Source organism: Salmo salar, chromosome 21 (genome assembly GCF_965601325.2).
Source record: "Salmo salar chromosome 21, fSalSal1, whole genome shotgun sequence".
Lineage (NCBI taxonomy): Eukaryota > Metazoa > Chordata > Actinopteri > Salmoniformes > Salmonidae > Salmo > Salmo salar.
Genome location: NC_138311.1, coordinates 54,731,528 through 54,746,911, shown reverse-complemented (window position 1 = coordinate 54,746,911; position 15,384 = coordinate 54,731,528). Strand labels below are relative to the sequence as shown.

Below are 15,384 nucleotides of genomic sequence, written 5' to 3'. Positions count from 1 at the left end.
TTTTTGGCGAAATCAGTTATCTTTTATTTAATTGAGGAGAATTGATCAAATATCCATGGACAGTATTAATGCAGAAATACATAATGGTGGTTCAGAATAGAAACGATAGCGGCTTTTTCTCACGGCTTGCGCTCGTTATATTCCAATTCAGGCTGCTTCCTAGAACTGTTGACCAATTCGAAAATAATCTTCAATCCAAATGTTTATTTGTAGAGTAACCTATATAATACAATGTTGGTCGATTGAAACAACGATACATTTACTACTCAAGTTGTCAGCATTCATTTTCCAAAACGAATAGATTTCTAACCATTTGGTTATTTATAGTGTCAGGTGCTTTGTGTGATTAAAATATATATATATTATATATATATAAAATAACTGTGCGGTTATGATACATTACTTTTTGTCGGGCTATATTATTATTATTTGTTTAGGCTACAAATGTATAGACGTAAAGTTATGTATGTATGTATAGACGTAAAGTTATGTATGTATGTATAGACGTAAAGTTATGTATGTATAGACGTAAAGTTATGTATGTATGTATAGACGTAAAGTTATGTATAGACGTATGTATAGACGTAAAGCCACACCACCCTGCCGACCATTAAGTTTATTTTTCTACACCATTTCCTCCACGCTTTGTGAATTCCACTTGGGGGGGAAGTCTAAACGGGATCCGTGGGACGTCCCAAATCTGATGTCACCCTACTGAAATGAAATGTAATTCAACAGTTATAGTAAGGGTTAAAGTTAGTTAATGATTATTGTTAAAGTACAGGTTAGGGTAGGGGGTTAGGGTACGGACGTCCCAAGGTCTCGGATAGCACTAACCATTCCACGAGCGTCCAAGAAGTACAGTGTGAACGGGACCGTAATTAACTAGTTATAAAGCATTATAACCCGGTGTGTTCGCTGAGATGAGCCAATCAGAGTCTGGGCTGGAGAGCTTCACCAGCAGAGCCGTGTGAGAACATTAGTCAGTTACAGGTGAAGACGTATTAGCACAGGACAGGACAGGAGGAGAGGGAGGACAGACTGGAAACACCGCCGCAGAAATTAGACTACAACAAAGAAGGATATTATCAAGGAAGTGATAACGTAACGTTTTATTATCATTTATTGAGAAAAAAACTGAAACATTCTGTGTAACAGCAGTTTTAAAACTCTGGACAAGATGTTCTTTCATTTTGCCTAGAACAACTATTTCCGACAAAAACATAACCCAGAACAATTATTCTACTTGCACAATTTGAGTTGGAGAAAAGTTTCAGGAAAGGTCTAACAATGGCGAAATCTAAGAACTTTGGAATCGACGCGCTGTTGGCGCACCGGGACAGCTCCCCGGGACCGTGTTTTGAGGACAGCCGCGTCTCTTACCACCCGTCGGAAACACCATCCCCGCAGAGGACCCACAACGGTATCCACATTCAGACCGGAATGATCCACAAACCGGGTCTACTGAACTTCTCCCAGCCGGGACTCACCCAGCTGTCTCAGGGGGCCATCCATGGAATGTATCCCACCCACATGTACCGCATCGCGGCCCTGGGGGGGCAGCACCCTGCCTTTACCTACCCTGGTTTTGCGCAGCATGCCCAGCAGTACCCAGAGCACCTCCAGGCTGCAGCTATGGCTGGGTTCCCTCTAGAACACTGGATTAGAGCCGGAATGATGCTTCCAAAACTAGGGGACTATGATAGTAAGTAGCCTGGAGGGGTTCCATTTATATTTATTTGAATATAATTAAAATAAGTAACTCTGTCACTGTTCATATTAGAAGTTTATTGTGTAATAAGTAAGTACTTGTAAATAATGTATTACGACAGAATGTTGTCTAACGCTTTAAGCCAAATGTATGTATTGCTGCTGCATTATTTTGGTATAGCTTTTCATTTTAATTAATTGCCCCTTTTAATTAATTATTTGTACTTTTATAATTGAATTAAACAATGTGTGCATTTACTACATTGTGTTATAATGTTAATTAAAATATTCGCTCCGTGTCTTAGATCTTGCTATTAGGAATTATTCAATATTATGAACTTCGTTTTAAATCATTTACAAAATGAAGCAGTCGACAATAAACTATAATTGAATAAATAACATTTTTAATTAATAGGCCATAGCCATGCGAGACATTTAACAATAAAGAAACACCTGGGGGAAATTGGTGCACTTCCATCAATAAAATCCCGGGATCATTTATTGCATTTTCATTAATATAATGGCTCTGAGTTTTATAGCCCTGCTAAAGCAATATCTCGCTGTCCTCACGTCACCTGCAAACTAAAGTCCAACAAAACGTATCATCAGGACAGTGTTTCTGTCTTGGTCGCATCCTCCTCCCTTACAGAACAGCTAAATGAACTTCACATGACCAAGATAATGTCAAAAAAATTACAAATTAAAATTTAAAAAAAACCACATAAGTACACATAACATTTAAAAAATGTAGGCTGGGTTTTAGGCCAGTACATGTAAAATGCTCTGTGACAACTGCTGATGTAAAAAGGGCTTTATAAAATACATTTGATTCATTGAATTGTATTGATATAAAGAAGAATCTGATAACATGTAAAATGAATTATGTCAACATAATATTCAGAATAAAACGTATTATTATTATTAACATGTGATGATAACCTCTCTCTCGTGGTCTCCACTCCAGCCTCTCCTCAGGCTAGTCTGATGGGGAAGTGTCGTAGGCCCAGAACAGCCTTCACCAGTCAGCAGCTACTACACCTGGAGAACCAGTTTAAACTCAACAAATACCTGTCCAGACCTAAACGCTTTGAGGTGGCCACCTCTCTCATGCTCACAGAGACACAGGTAAGCATGACGATCTCTGAACTGATTTTCAATCCTTTTGCGTAATCGTTTGCCATTTTTCATTAGTTTGTGTCAGGGACCATACAAAAATAAATATTCCTTCAAGATTTAGATACATAGTTTAGATCCATCTTCAGTCACATAGAGGTCCTATATATTCAGACTCACTGAAAATGAGCTGCAAGTTGTTTGACTGACATGCTTATCCTCGTGTGACTGTTATGTTCTTTTCTGACCTTGTGTTCTGGTTCCGTTCAGGTGAAGATCTGGTTCCAGAACCGACGTATGAAGTGGAAGCGGAGCCGCAAGGCCAAGGAGCAGGGAGCCCATGTCCAGGGAGAATACGACTGCCCACACAGGGGGAAGAACAGCACCAAGACTAGGTCTGGAGATACCCGGAACTCTGGTACCCTAGAGGATGAGGAGGATCTGGAGGAAGATGAGGAGGATCTGGAAGCAGAAGAGGAAGATGTGTTAAGTGCTAGTACACTAGCAGCTAGAGTGGGTTTAGTGTCTCGCCCCACAAATTCCCTGAGGCACACCGCTACGGATCTCAGCTATAGTTCTCATGGTTCTTACTCAGAAGATGAACTAGAGGACCGTGGACCTGGGCTGGAGAGGAGGGTTGGGGTGGGGTTATGAGGAGAGTGGGACAGGAGAGGAGGGGTGGGGCTGGAGAGGAGGGTGGGGTTATGAGGAGAGTGGGACAGGAGAGGAGGGGTGGAGTTATGAGGAGAGTGGGACAGGAGAGGAGGATTGGGGTGGGACAGGAGAGGAGGGGTGGGGTTATGAGGAGAGTGGGACAGGAGAGGAGGGGTGGGGTTATGAGGAGAGTGGGACAGGAGAGGAGGGGTGGGACAGGAGAGGAGGGGTGGGGTTATGAGGAGAGTGGGACAGGAGGGGTGGGGCTGGAAAGGAGGGGTGGGGTTATGAGGAGAGGGGCTGGAGAGGAGGGGTGGGGTTATGAGGAGAGTGGGACAGGAGAGGAGGGGTGGGGTTATGAGGAGAGGGGCTGGAGAGGAGGGGTGGGGTTATGAGGAGAGTGGGACAGGAGAGGAGGGGTGGGGTTATGAGGAGAGTGGGGCTGGAGAGGAGGGGTGGGACAGGAGAGGAGGGGTGGGGTTATGAGGAGAGTGGGACAGGAAAGGAGGGGTGGGGTTATGAGGAGAGTGGGGCTGGAGAGGAGGGGTGGGGTGGGGCTGGAGAGGGGTGGGGTTATGAGGAGAGTGGGGCTGGAGAGGAGGGGTGGGGTGGGGCTGGAGAGGGGTGGGGTTATGAGGAGAGTGGGGCTGGAGAGGAGGGGTGGGGTGGGGCTGGAGAGGAGGGGTGGGGTTATGAGGAGAGTGGGGCTGGAGGGGTGGGGTGGGGCTGGAGAGGAGGGTGGGGCTGGAGAGGAGAGGGGCTGGAGAGGAGGGGTGGGACAGGAGAGGAGGGGTGGGACAGGAGAGGAGGGGTGGGACAGGAGAGGAGGGGTGGGACAGGAGAGGAGGGGTGGGGTTATGAGGAGGGTGGGACAGGAGAGGAGGGGTGGGACAGGAGAGGAGGGGTGGGGTTATGAGGAGAGTGGGACAGGAAAGGAGGGGTGGGACAGGAGAGGAGGGGTGGGACAGGAGAGGAGGGGTGGGACAGGAAAGGAGGGGTGGGACAGGAGAGGAGGGGTGGGGTTATGAGGAGAGTGGGATGTTTACTGTTTCCTATTCCCTATATTGTGCCCATAGAACTCTGGTCAAAGGTAGTACACTATATAGGGTGCCATTTGGAATACTATAAAAAAAAAAATGTCTCAACACTCACGAGCAGGTATCATCATCAACAGTCAAGACTAGTGAAGAATGAGAATGTTATCTAAAGTAGGCCACTACTCGGCTCAGCAGTGGCCTGAAGACATTCACTAATAAGTGGTTACAAGTAGTTATTCGTTTTCTGTCCATCGTAATTTACGTTACATTCAACAAGGGGAGCAAAAAGGACTTGATACTAAGTCTACGTTTACACACGCAGCCCAATTCTCATCTTTTTTTACACTAATTGTTCTTTTGACCAATCACATCGAATCTTTTCACATGAGCTGATCTGATTGGCTGCGTATGTGAAAGCAGTCCATTTAAATCCACTAAGCTATTTTGTCGTACATCCGCCCAGTGTTGTCATACTTTGAGTCACATGCTATGTTAGTCCTGAACAGCACTGCAAACTCTATTGTTCTTTTATTTAACTCACAACAAAAACAGATTGTATCCAATTTATTATTTAATAGGCACTTACTATAGTCATTTCTTTTTGTATTTAACCTATGGAGATGGAAAACTTGTTTTTTTTATGAAGTTAAACATGTGCTCTTTATGACAGAATATTAAAATGAGGTGAAATCAAAAGTTAATTTTGACCAAGTTACACTTCTCAAAAGGCACTGAATTGGTGGAATGACCCAAGAGGTGTGAGCTGTGATTGGAGCTAATTGGTCAATCAGGACTTCACTATAGTCATTAAGCTGTGAAGCTGATTGTCCAGAGTTTCTCTGTGGCGACACACACACACACACACTGTCACACTCTTGTCAAAGAGTGAGTGAAATGTCTTCATCAATTTGTACCCATTATCATGTCAATAGGCAAAGAGGGAGAGAGAGAGGGAGGAGGGGAAGTGGAGGGAACTTCTGTAATACCATCTGCACACACACAGACATCTTTCTGCCCACCCCTCCCGAGCAGAGCCGTTTAATTAGACTATTTCGTTCTCCTGAAATAGTGTGTTGACAGACAAAGCCTTCATGTTTATTAAACAGGAACACAGTATATCAGTGTCACGACGTTAGGAGACTGCTGCATAATCTCCTGTTATTTCTCTGTATACATTACAACCCATGGCCTTTCTATTTAACACAATCAAGTGGAGCTTGTTTTCCGTATCAATTAAAAATGCAACTGTTAAAATATTACGTCATACTGAGTGCGTTTGTTTAGGTCTCTTTTAAAAAACTGTAAGTACCTCTATATATTGACAGACAATTATAACTGATGTAGTAGTTTCATACCAGTGTTTCCAGTGATGTCACGGTTGTTGTCGGTGAAGGAGGACCAATACGCAGCAGGTACGTGTATGCTCATCTTGAGAATTTATTAACTTCAAAAAATGAACGTACAAAATCACAAAACAAAAAGAACGAACGAACAACTACAAACAGTCTGGCTAGCATAGGCTCAACACAGAACAATCACCCACAAATCACAAACACAAACACACCCTAATATATGGGACTCTCAATCAAAGGCAGATAGACAACACCTGCCTTCAACTGAGAGTCCCAACCCCAATTAACCAAACATAGACATACACTCACTAGACTCCACATAGAACTACCTAGACATAAACCAAAACCCGGAAATACTAAACCAAACACCCTTTTAACAAACACACCACCCCGAACCACATAAAACAAATACCCTCTGCCACGCCCTGACCAAACTACAAAACAATTAACTTTATATATACTGGCCAGGACGTGACACAGTGTTAGTATTTCAATAGACTGTTCTACTGTTTCCAAGGCTTTGAGAGGCGAGGCGTCAAACACCCTAAACCCTGATTAAAAATATTTTATTACTGATCAAAAAACATAAGCATCATAAAACAAACCATCGCTAATCACAATCGTCAGTATCGGGGAAAACCCCCCCCCTCAAAACAAGACATTTGAAATGTCCTCTTCTTGGGTAAATGTAGTGGGTGCTCATGCTAGGTGTCTTAACTCAAGGTGTTGTTGCTTGGCAACTCACAGTGCACACACCCCCCCCATTATGTGTTTATCCAAAACCTCACCTGTTTAATTTTGGTTGTTGTCCTGGACTCTTTGTTAGTTCCCATTTCTGTATGAGCAACACTTCTTCTGGTTCCTCGCTGGGGAACGTAACAGGGTCTAGTACTCTATGTAGGTAACAAGTTGCCATTGCTCTGGTCGAACGTCGTGCACTACGTAGGGTATAGGGCGCCAACGACGTGCACTACGTAGGGTATAGGGCGCCAACGTCGTGCACTACGTACGGTGCCATTTGGGACACACTTCTGGTGCTCATTCTGCTCCCTCATCACACCTTCTTGGTGGTGATTAAGATGCCCACGGCAACACTGTGATCAGAGGCACTCAACGCTGACCCATAATGCAACAGTGTGATCAGAGACACTCAATGCTGACCCATAATGCAACACTGTGATCAGAGGCACTCAATGCTGACCCATAATGCAACAGTGTGATCAGAGACACTCAATGCTGACCCATAATGCAACACTGTGATCAGAGGCACTCAATGCTGACCCATAATGCAACACTCTATGAAGGAGGGTTTATTACAGTCAACATAAGGGAGGGTTTATTACAGTCAACATGAAGGAGGGTTTATTACAGTCAACAGGAGGGAGGGTTTATTACAGTCAACAGGAGGGAGGGTTTATTACAGTCAACATGAGGGATGGTTTATTACAGTCAACATGAGGGATGGTTTATTACAGTCAACATGAGGGATGGTTTATTACAGTCAACATGAGGGATGGTTTATTACAGTCAACATGAGAGAGGATTTATTACAGTCAACATGAGGGATGGTTTATTACAGTCAACATGAAGGAGGGTTTATTACAGTCAACATGAGGGAGGGTTTATTACAGTCAACATGAAGGAGGGTTTATTACAGTCAACATGAGGGATGGTTTATTACAGTCAACATGAGGGATGGTTTATTACAGTCAACATGAGGGATGGTTTATTACAGTCAACATGAGGGATGGTTTATTACAGTCAACATGAGGGATGGTTTATTACAGTCAACATGAGAGAGGATTTATTACAGTCAACATGAGGGATGGTTTATTACAGTCAACATGAAGGAGGGTTTATTACAGTCAACATGAGGGAGGGTTTATTACAGTCAACATGAAGGAGGGTTTATTACAGTCAACATGGAGGAGGGTTTATTACAGTCAACATGAGGGAGGGTTTATTACAGTCAACATGAAGGAGGGTTTATTACAGTCAACATGAGGGAGGGTTTATTACAGTCAACATGAAGGAGGGTTTATTACAGTCAACATGAAGGAGGGTTTATTACAGTCAACATGAAGGAGGGTTTATTACAGTCAACATGAGAGAGGGTTTATTACAGTCAACATGAAGGAGGGTTTATTACAGTCAACATGAAGGAGGGTTTATTACAGTCAACATGAGAGAGGGTTTATTACAGTCAACATGAAGGAGGGTTTATTACAGTCAACATGAGGGAGGGTTTATTACAGTCAACATGAAGGAGGGTTTATTACAGTCAACATGGAGGAGGGTTTATTACAGTCAACATGAAGGAGGGTTTATTACAGTCAACATGAGAGAGGGTTTATTACAGTCAACATGAAGGAGGGTTTATTACAGTCAACATGAGGGAGGGTTTATTACAGTCAACATGAAGGAGGGTTTATTACAGTCAACATGAAGGAGGGTTTATTACAGTCAACATGAAGGAGGGTTTATTACAGTCAACATGAGAGAGGGTTTATTACAGTCAACATGAAGGAGGGTTTATTACAGTCAACATGAGAGAGGGTTTATTACAGTCAACATGAAGGAGGGTTTATTACAGTCAACATGAGGGAGGGTTTATTACAGTCAACATGAAGGAGGGTTTATTACAGTCAACATGAGGGAGGGTTTATTACAGTCAACATGAGGGAGGGTTTATTACAGTCAACATGAGGGAGGGTTTATTACAGTCAAGATGAGGGAGGGTTTATTACAGTCAACATGAGGGAGGGTTTATTACAGTCAACATGAAGGATGGCTTGGAAGGACATACTAGTTTAACAGTTTAATGATGAGATAATCTAAAAAATAAATAAGGTTCCTATGTAATGAATATGGGTCTCAGGGGATAGAGAACGGGTATTGGTTATATGAGGGCATGACTGGGGAAAAATATTTATTAAAGATGAATTATTCCACTGGTTGAAGACAGAGAGAAACAGAAAAATTGTGTGCGTGTGCATGTGTGTGTGTACTGAGGTTTATGGCTGGCCATACCCTACTCCAGGCTGTAGTAAGGGGTGTGTATGTTGGTGAGGCCGTGGAGATTGATTACACACAAAAAAAGACTGTATCATCCTAAAAAAAATTACTTCAACTAGTAAATACAAGTAAATATATTATGTTTTCTCAATTTGTTGAAAACAAATATATGATTCAATTCCAACTGTTATATTTTAATACTTACCAAACCTATATTTCAAGTTGCAACCTATTACTTTAAACACTGAAGTTGAACCTATTTAGTAACATAAATATAAACTAATATTTCATGTAAATACAAAACATTTTTTCATCTTTTTCCAAGTAGATTTTTCCCTTTGGAATTACTTATCCAAATGTCTTCAATTGGATTACAAGCAACAAAATCAATTCCCTGTAAGTCAAGAAATTATGATATTTAAAAAAACATGAAAAAATGACTTAAAATGTATTCTTCACATAAAACCTTCATATTTATTAGCCAGGATTTAATAACGAATTTTTGTTCCCCTCAGCAATGGAAGTTTTAATCAGGCTCTTAAGTAGCACATACACTTATGAAAGTTACATCACAGACTCAATGCTGGCAGTGTTGAAGTTAAACCATCAAAGTGAGGAAAAAAAAAATAGATGAACTGGAATGACATTCACTCTCATGGGTGGCCAAAAAATAACAAGGTTAAAGCCACGCCCCCCCCAATAAGCCACGCCCCAACTCTTTTGATCGGTTGCATGCTGAGTTGCAAATTAGGTTTCATTCAATAAATGTTTTTCTCATTGATCTGTCAAATTCCTTATTGGATTTCAGACAAATTGAATAGAATAGGTTGAATGAACTAAAAGTGTAATTTTTCTGTTTTTCCATCAGTAAAACACACTTCAGATGAACAACAGCGTCGTACCACTTTTTACAGTGTAGGTACAATGTGACTGTGATTCTAGCGAGAGGACTAGAATCATCTCTGCTAATTGTTTTATATGTAGTGAAACAAATGGGGGTGTACTAGCCAATTAGAGTGGAGAAACAGCACAAGGCACCGCTTCTTAAGATGTGTTGCGATTCCATGTGCTTCCTACATCATTAGTATTTCACTTTGCATTAATACATTTATTTATTTATTTATTTAACCAGGCAAGTCAGTTGAGAACAAACCCTAACCCAGGCGACTCTGGGCCAATTGTGCGCCTCCCAATGGGACAACCCAATCACGGCCGGTTGTGATACAGCCTGGAATCGAACCAGGGTGTCTGTAGTGACGCCTACTAGCACTGAGATACAGTGCCTTCGACTGCTGCACCACTCGGGAGCCCCAATATAGGAAAAGTCGCATAGCGCAAACATCCTCCCCTAATATTCATCTTGTGGATGGAGTTGATGAGATTCAATACAACCAGCGATGGAAAGGTAAGGTTTACCAGAGAAGAGTGACCACAGTGTAGGCAACATGTAACAATTAGACTATAGTATGGTAGTAGCATGGTATTACTGGCCTCTAGTGGAATTATTACAATGCTACATCTACCTTAAGTGGATAAAAGCAGCCGGGGGAAAATCCTAAACCCCTCCTGTACCTACCAACGTAATCTCTGTTAATTTTAAATCTTATGTAATTGGTCAGCTGCTCAATTAAATTCTGGGCACATACATGTAAAGAGAAGAGATTAAGAACTGCTAGAACGAAGAGCGAAACCAGAACAAGGTGCTCCACCTTCTCTCTTTGCAAGCTACTGGCCCCTACTGGTCCTACTGGTCCCCTCCCCTTCCGAAATAAAGCCCCACAGTGGAGGTGTCATAATACCCATAAAACCTAGCGGTCAAACAGGGAAATAGTTCCAATTGTTTTTCCACCATTTATTTTTCCCATTGGGGATTTTAGAAACACTTAAAATAAGGGCTGTGTTTCGTGTGGGCTTACGCTGGCGTGACGTTTTGATAACCGTGTAAATCTCTCTCGGACAAGGTGAAGGATTAGCTAAAATTGTTAAGGGTTATTGGAAGAGTTAGCAAACATGCTAGGTAGTTGCAAAGTAGCTAAAATGTAGTTAAGTAGTTGAAAAGTTGCTAATTAACTAAAATACTAAAGTTGTCTGTGACGAGATTGAAACTCACAACCATTGGGTTGCTAGATGTTCGCGTTATACATCCACCCTGACCAACCACAATGCTTTTGTGTTTCCCTTAAAGATGCACTATGCAGAAATCGCTCTGGCATTTCCTGGTTGCGAAAGTTTTAACTAAATTACCCTAGTTTTAATTTGTGTGACATAACAAGCAGTCATTGTGTAGAGAAGCATTGTACAATCTATTTTCCATCACTAAAAATTATCGTATTTTTAGCTGTTTGAAGCTAGTGTACAAAACTGAAAGGAAAAGATGCAAAAACAACATTTAAGCACGGAAAGCATAGAAATAGTGTACATAGAACCGATCTACTGCTTCTTAGACTTGCTTTCAATGAGAATGAATGATCTATAACACATTTCTATGTGAATTTGGGCTGGTCACCCAAAAAGTTACCTATTGTATCTTTAAGCAACCATCCGTCTTATGTAACCATACCAAATGTAACATATCATACTAAATGGAGTGTCTCGGATTTACGTACACAATAATATGAAATGTTCTGAGACCAAGTTGGGTGTATTTTGTCTAATAGAAGTTTCATGATGCTTAGGTTATGAGTGTACTGCTATACACCGAGTCTAACAAACAATTAGGAACACATTCATAATATTGAGATGCACCCCCTCTCTTTTGCACTCAGAACAGCCTCAATTCGTCAGGGCCATGGACTCTACAAGGTGTCGAAAGCGTTCCACAGAGATACCGGCCCATGTTGACTCCAATGATTCCCACAGTTGTGCCAAGTGTGGCTGGATGTCGTTTGGGTTGTGGACCATTCTTGATACACACGGTAAACTGTTGAACCTGAAAAATCCAGCAGCGTTGCAGTTCTTGACACAAAACGGTGTGCCAGGTACCTACTACCATACCCCGTTCAAAGGCACCAAAAATATTTTGTCTTTGTCCATTCACCCTCTGAATGGCACACATATACAATCCATGTCTCAATTGTCTCAAGAATTAAAAAAATCCTCCTTTAATCTGTCTCTTCCCCTTCATCTACACTGATTGAAGTGGATTTAACAAGTGACATCAATAAGGTGTCATAGCTTTATATCATGGAAAAGAGCAGGTGTTCATAATATTTTGTACACTCAGTGTGACGCACATGCATAGCATCTCACTCGCCATTGATGTCGACACCCCTCATCGAATATTCAAAATATATTCAAATAACGAGATGTATCCCCGCCATCTATGGAGAGGAATAGGCGGGAGCTTGACAGTCCGCCGGCCCCTTTGTGGACTTCGAATCCCATTGTTAGAGTGTTGCATTATGGTGATACAAATTCTCCGATTTGCGCCTACATGTCGACTGCATGAACTTTACAAAAACCATGTGATCAAAGGTCATGAAGTTTTGACTGCAGTCGACTGCACGTTTCTACAGTTGCGCTTCGTCAACTTCGTCGCTTGGATTGTGGGAGGCAGAGGCTCTGTTGAAAATCAATCATTATGGTGTTTTTGTTTGAGCCAATACAAATGTGACAAAAAAAACATGACTGAAACAGGAACCGCCATTCATGTATTCAGTGGATATAAAAATCTATGTGATATTTGAGGCTCTTTCTCGCTAATTGTGCAATCTACACACGTATGATTTCAGTTTGTAAGGGTGTGATATGGTGGTCAACATTATAAAGAAAACTTATATAAACTACAGCAACATGTTGATCTGTATGGAGGACCAAACCTGCCGTAATTAGAAAATAAGTGAATAAATAAATAAATGCACAAATAAATAAATACAGGAATAAATCAATAAATTGACATCTGTAAATAAATATATAAATAATTAACCCCACTTTCTTTTGATTTTATTAGTTTATATTATTTCTTCATTTATTTATTTTTCCGTATTTCTTCCTGATAATGAGGGGATGTTAAGCAAATGCATGTGGGTGGGGTCTAACACACCATTGGTTGATCAATGCCGAAGCAATAATGTGTAGCACATACAGTGAGGGAAAAAAGTATTTCAACCCCTGCTGATTTTGTACGTTTGCCCACTGACAAAGAAATTATCAGTCTATAATTTTAACGGTAGGTTTATTTGAACAGTGAGAGACAATAACAACAAAAAAATCCAGAAAAACGCATGTCAAAAATGTTATAAATTGATTTGCATTTTAATGAGGGAAATAAGTATTAGACGCCCTCTCAATCAGAAAGATTTCTGGCTCCCAGGTGTCTTTTATACAGGTAACGAGCTGAGATAAGGAGCACACTCTTAAAGGGAGTGCTCCTATTCTCAGCTTGTTACCTGTATAAAAGACACCTGTCCACAGAAGCAATCAATCAATCAGATTCCAAACTCTCCACCATGGCCAAGACCAAAGAGCTCTCCAAGGATGTCAGGGACAAGATTGTAGATCTACACAAGGCTGGAATGGGCTACAAGACCATCGCCAAGCAGCTTGGTGAGAAGGTGACAACAGTTGGTGCGATTATTCGCAAATGGAAGAAACACAAAAGAACTGTCAATCTCCCTCGGCCTGGGGTTCCATGCAAGATCTCACCTCGTGGAGTTGCAATGATCATGAGAACGGTGAGGAATCAGCCCAGAACTACACGGGAGGATCTTGTCAATGATCTCAAGGCAGCTGGGACCATAGTCACCAAGAAAACAACTACGCCGTGAAGGACTGAAATCATGCAGCGCCCGCAAGGTCCCCCTGCTCAAGAAAGCACATATACATGCCCGTCTGAAGTGTGCCAATGAACATTTGAATGATTCAGAGGACAACTGGGTGAAAGTGTTGTGGTCAGATGAGACCAAAATGGAGCTCTTTGGCATCAACTCAACTCGCCGTGTTTGGAGGAGGAGGAATGCTGCCTATGACCCCAAGACACCATCCCCACCGTCAAACATGGAGGTGGAAACATTATGCTTTGGGGGTGTTTTTCTGCTGAGGGGACAGGACAACTTCACCGCATACAAAGCTAAGTACACTCTTCAAGGTTGTTTTCTGTGGGTGACACTGAGTAGACTGATACCCCATATCACAACGTGGTCTCAGAGCATTTTGTATTATTCTGTACGTAAATCCAAGACACTCCATTTAGTATGATATGTTACGTTTCGTATGGTATGTATTCATTTGTGGATGTCCATCATCCATTTCGTATGATATGTTACATATTACAATTCGTACAATATGATACGTATTTGCTAAACGCACAGTATGTTACGACTTTGCAAAATGTATGATATGTTAAAATTACAATTTGTTGTGGCTAATGCTAACATTAGCTAGCTCTAGGGGTTAAGGGTTAAGGTTAGGGATAGGGGAAGGGTTAGTTAAAAGCGTTAAGGTTAGGGGAACGATTAGCTAACATGCTAAGTAGTTGCAAAGTAGCAAAAAAGTACATAACATACAAGGTTACTTAAGTTAAGGCACAAACAAAAGGAGGGTTGCTAGATGTTAGCGTTATACGCCCACCCGTCCACCTCGACCAACCACAGCTACATCCCTGTTGATAGCCCCTTGTGTAGGGATAGGCAACAGAAGGCTACCACACTAACTTGTATTCACTCTTGTATTTGTTTTTGCCTTAACTTAAGTAACCTTGTATGTTAAGTAACCATACCAAACGTAACCTATGATACTAATTTGAGTGTCCCGGATTTACAGTTACTATGTTACGTCTAGTCAACGAGACCACATATTATAACAACGTTTTGGTTTGTTTTGGTGTTCTGCAAGGTTTTTTCCCCCCCCTTGCTGTTTGCACAACACATTTTTTCTTGAGTCAAGTCGAAGTTCAGTAGCCGAAGTCTACACCCTTTCATCTGTGATTGGTCAACAGTGTTACTCCTAGTAGGAGTGGGGAAATATGGATGTGATTCTTCAATTAAGTCTTTCTTGTCATTCAACGAGAAACTAGTTTTCAAGCAAAAAAAAAATTCACTTGAGAAATACAGCACCGAACATCCTAGATGTAAAAATTGATCGACTAAGACTTCCTCTGCAGTATTACCAGCTTTTTCCACGTAAAATATTGCCGCTTTTTCTTGTTTTTCAAGCGAATGTCTTTTAATGGAGTATGCGAGGCATACGTTCACTTGGAATAAACCACATCTAGTATGCGGCCACCTTTATGCGATACCACTTCGCTCTGAAGCAGCCAAGTGGATATCGAATGATCTAATTAGCCCCAAACATAAATCCTCCACATTTATGAAGGCTGAGATGAGTTAATAAATCCAAGATTGATAGCAGTATTCAAAAAGCCAGAATACTGGTGCAGTAGGATAATATACTAGGGGCTAATTAGCATTTAGCCAACTGTATTCATTCATAAAGTATCCTTGCCGGTCATTTAAAGCCTTTGCTACAGTAAAACACTCTAATTGCAACATCTAATCAAGTCATGG

The 15,384-nt window shown here is 41.5% G+C and overlaps 1 protein-coding gene across 1 annotated transcript; it reads left to right on the top strand.

The window, feature by feature from the left end:
* The first annotated feature begins 828 nt into the window (after window positions 1-828).
* Window positions 829-3,507, top strand: LOC106582520 (homeobox protein Hox-D4a). The gene is made up of 3 exons (XM_014165694.3): window positions 829-1,705; window positions 2,675-2,835; window positions 3,094-3,507. The coding sequence occupies exons 1-3, from the start codon at window positions 1,291-1,293 to the stop codon at window positions 3,475-3,477; spliced, it is 960 nt and encodes a 319-aa protein (XP_014021169.1). The 5' UTR covers window positions 829-1,290; the 3' UTR covers window positions 3,478-3,507.
* Window positions 3,508-15,384: the final 11,877 nt, after the last annotated feature.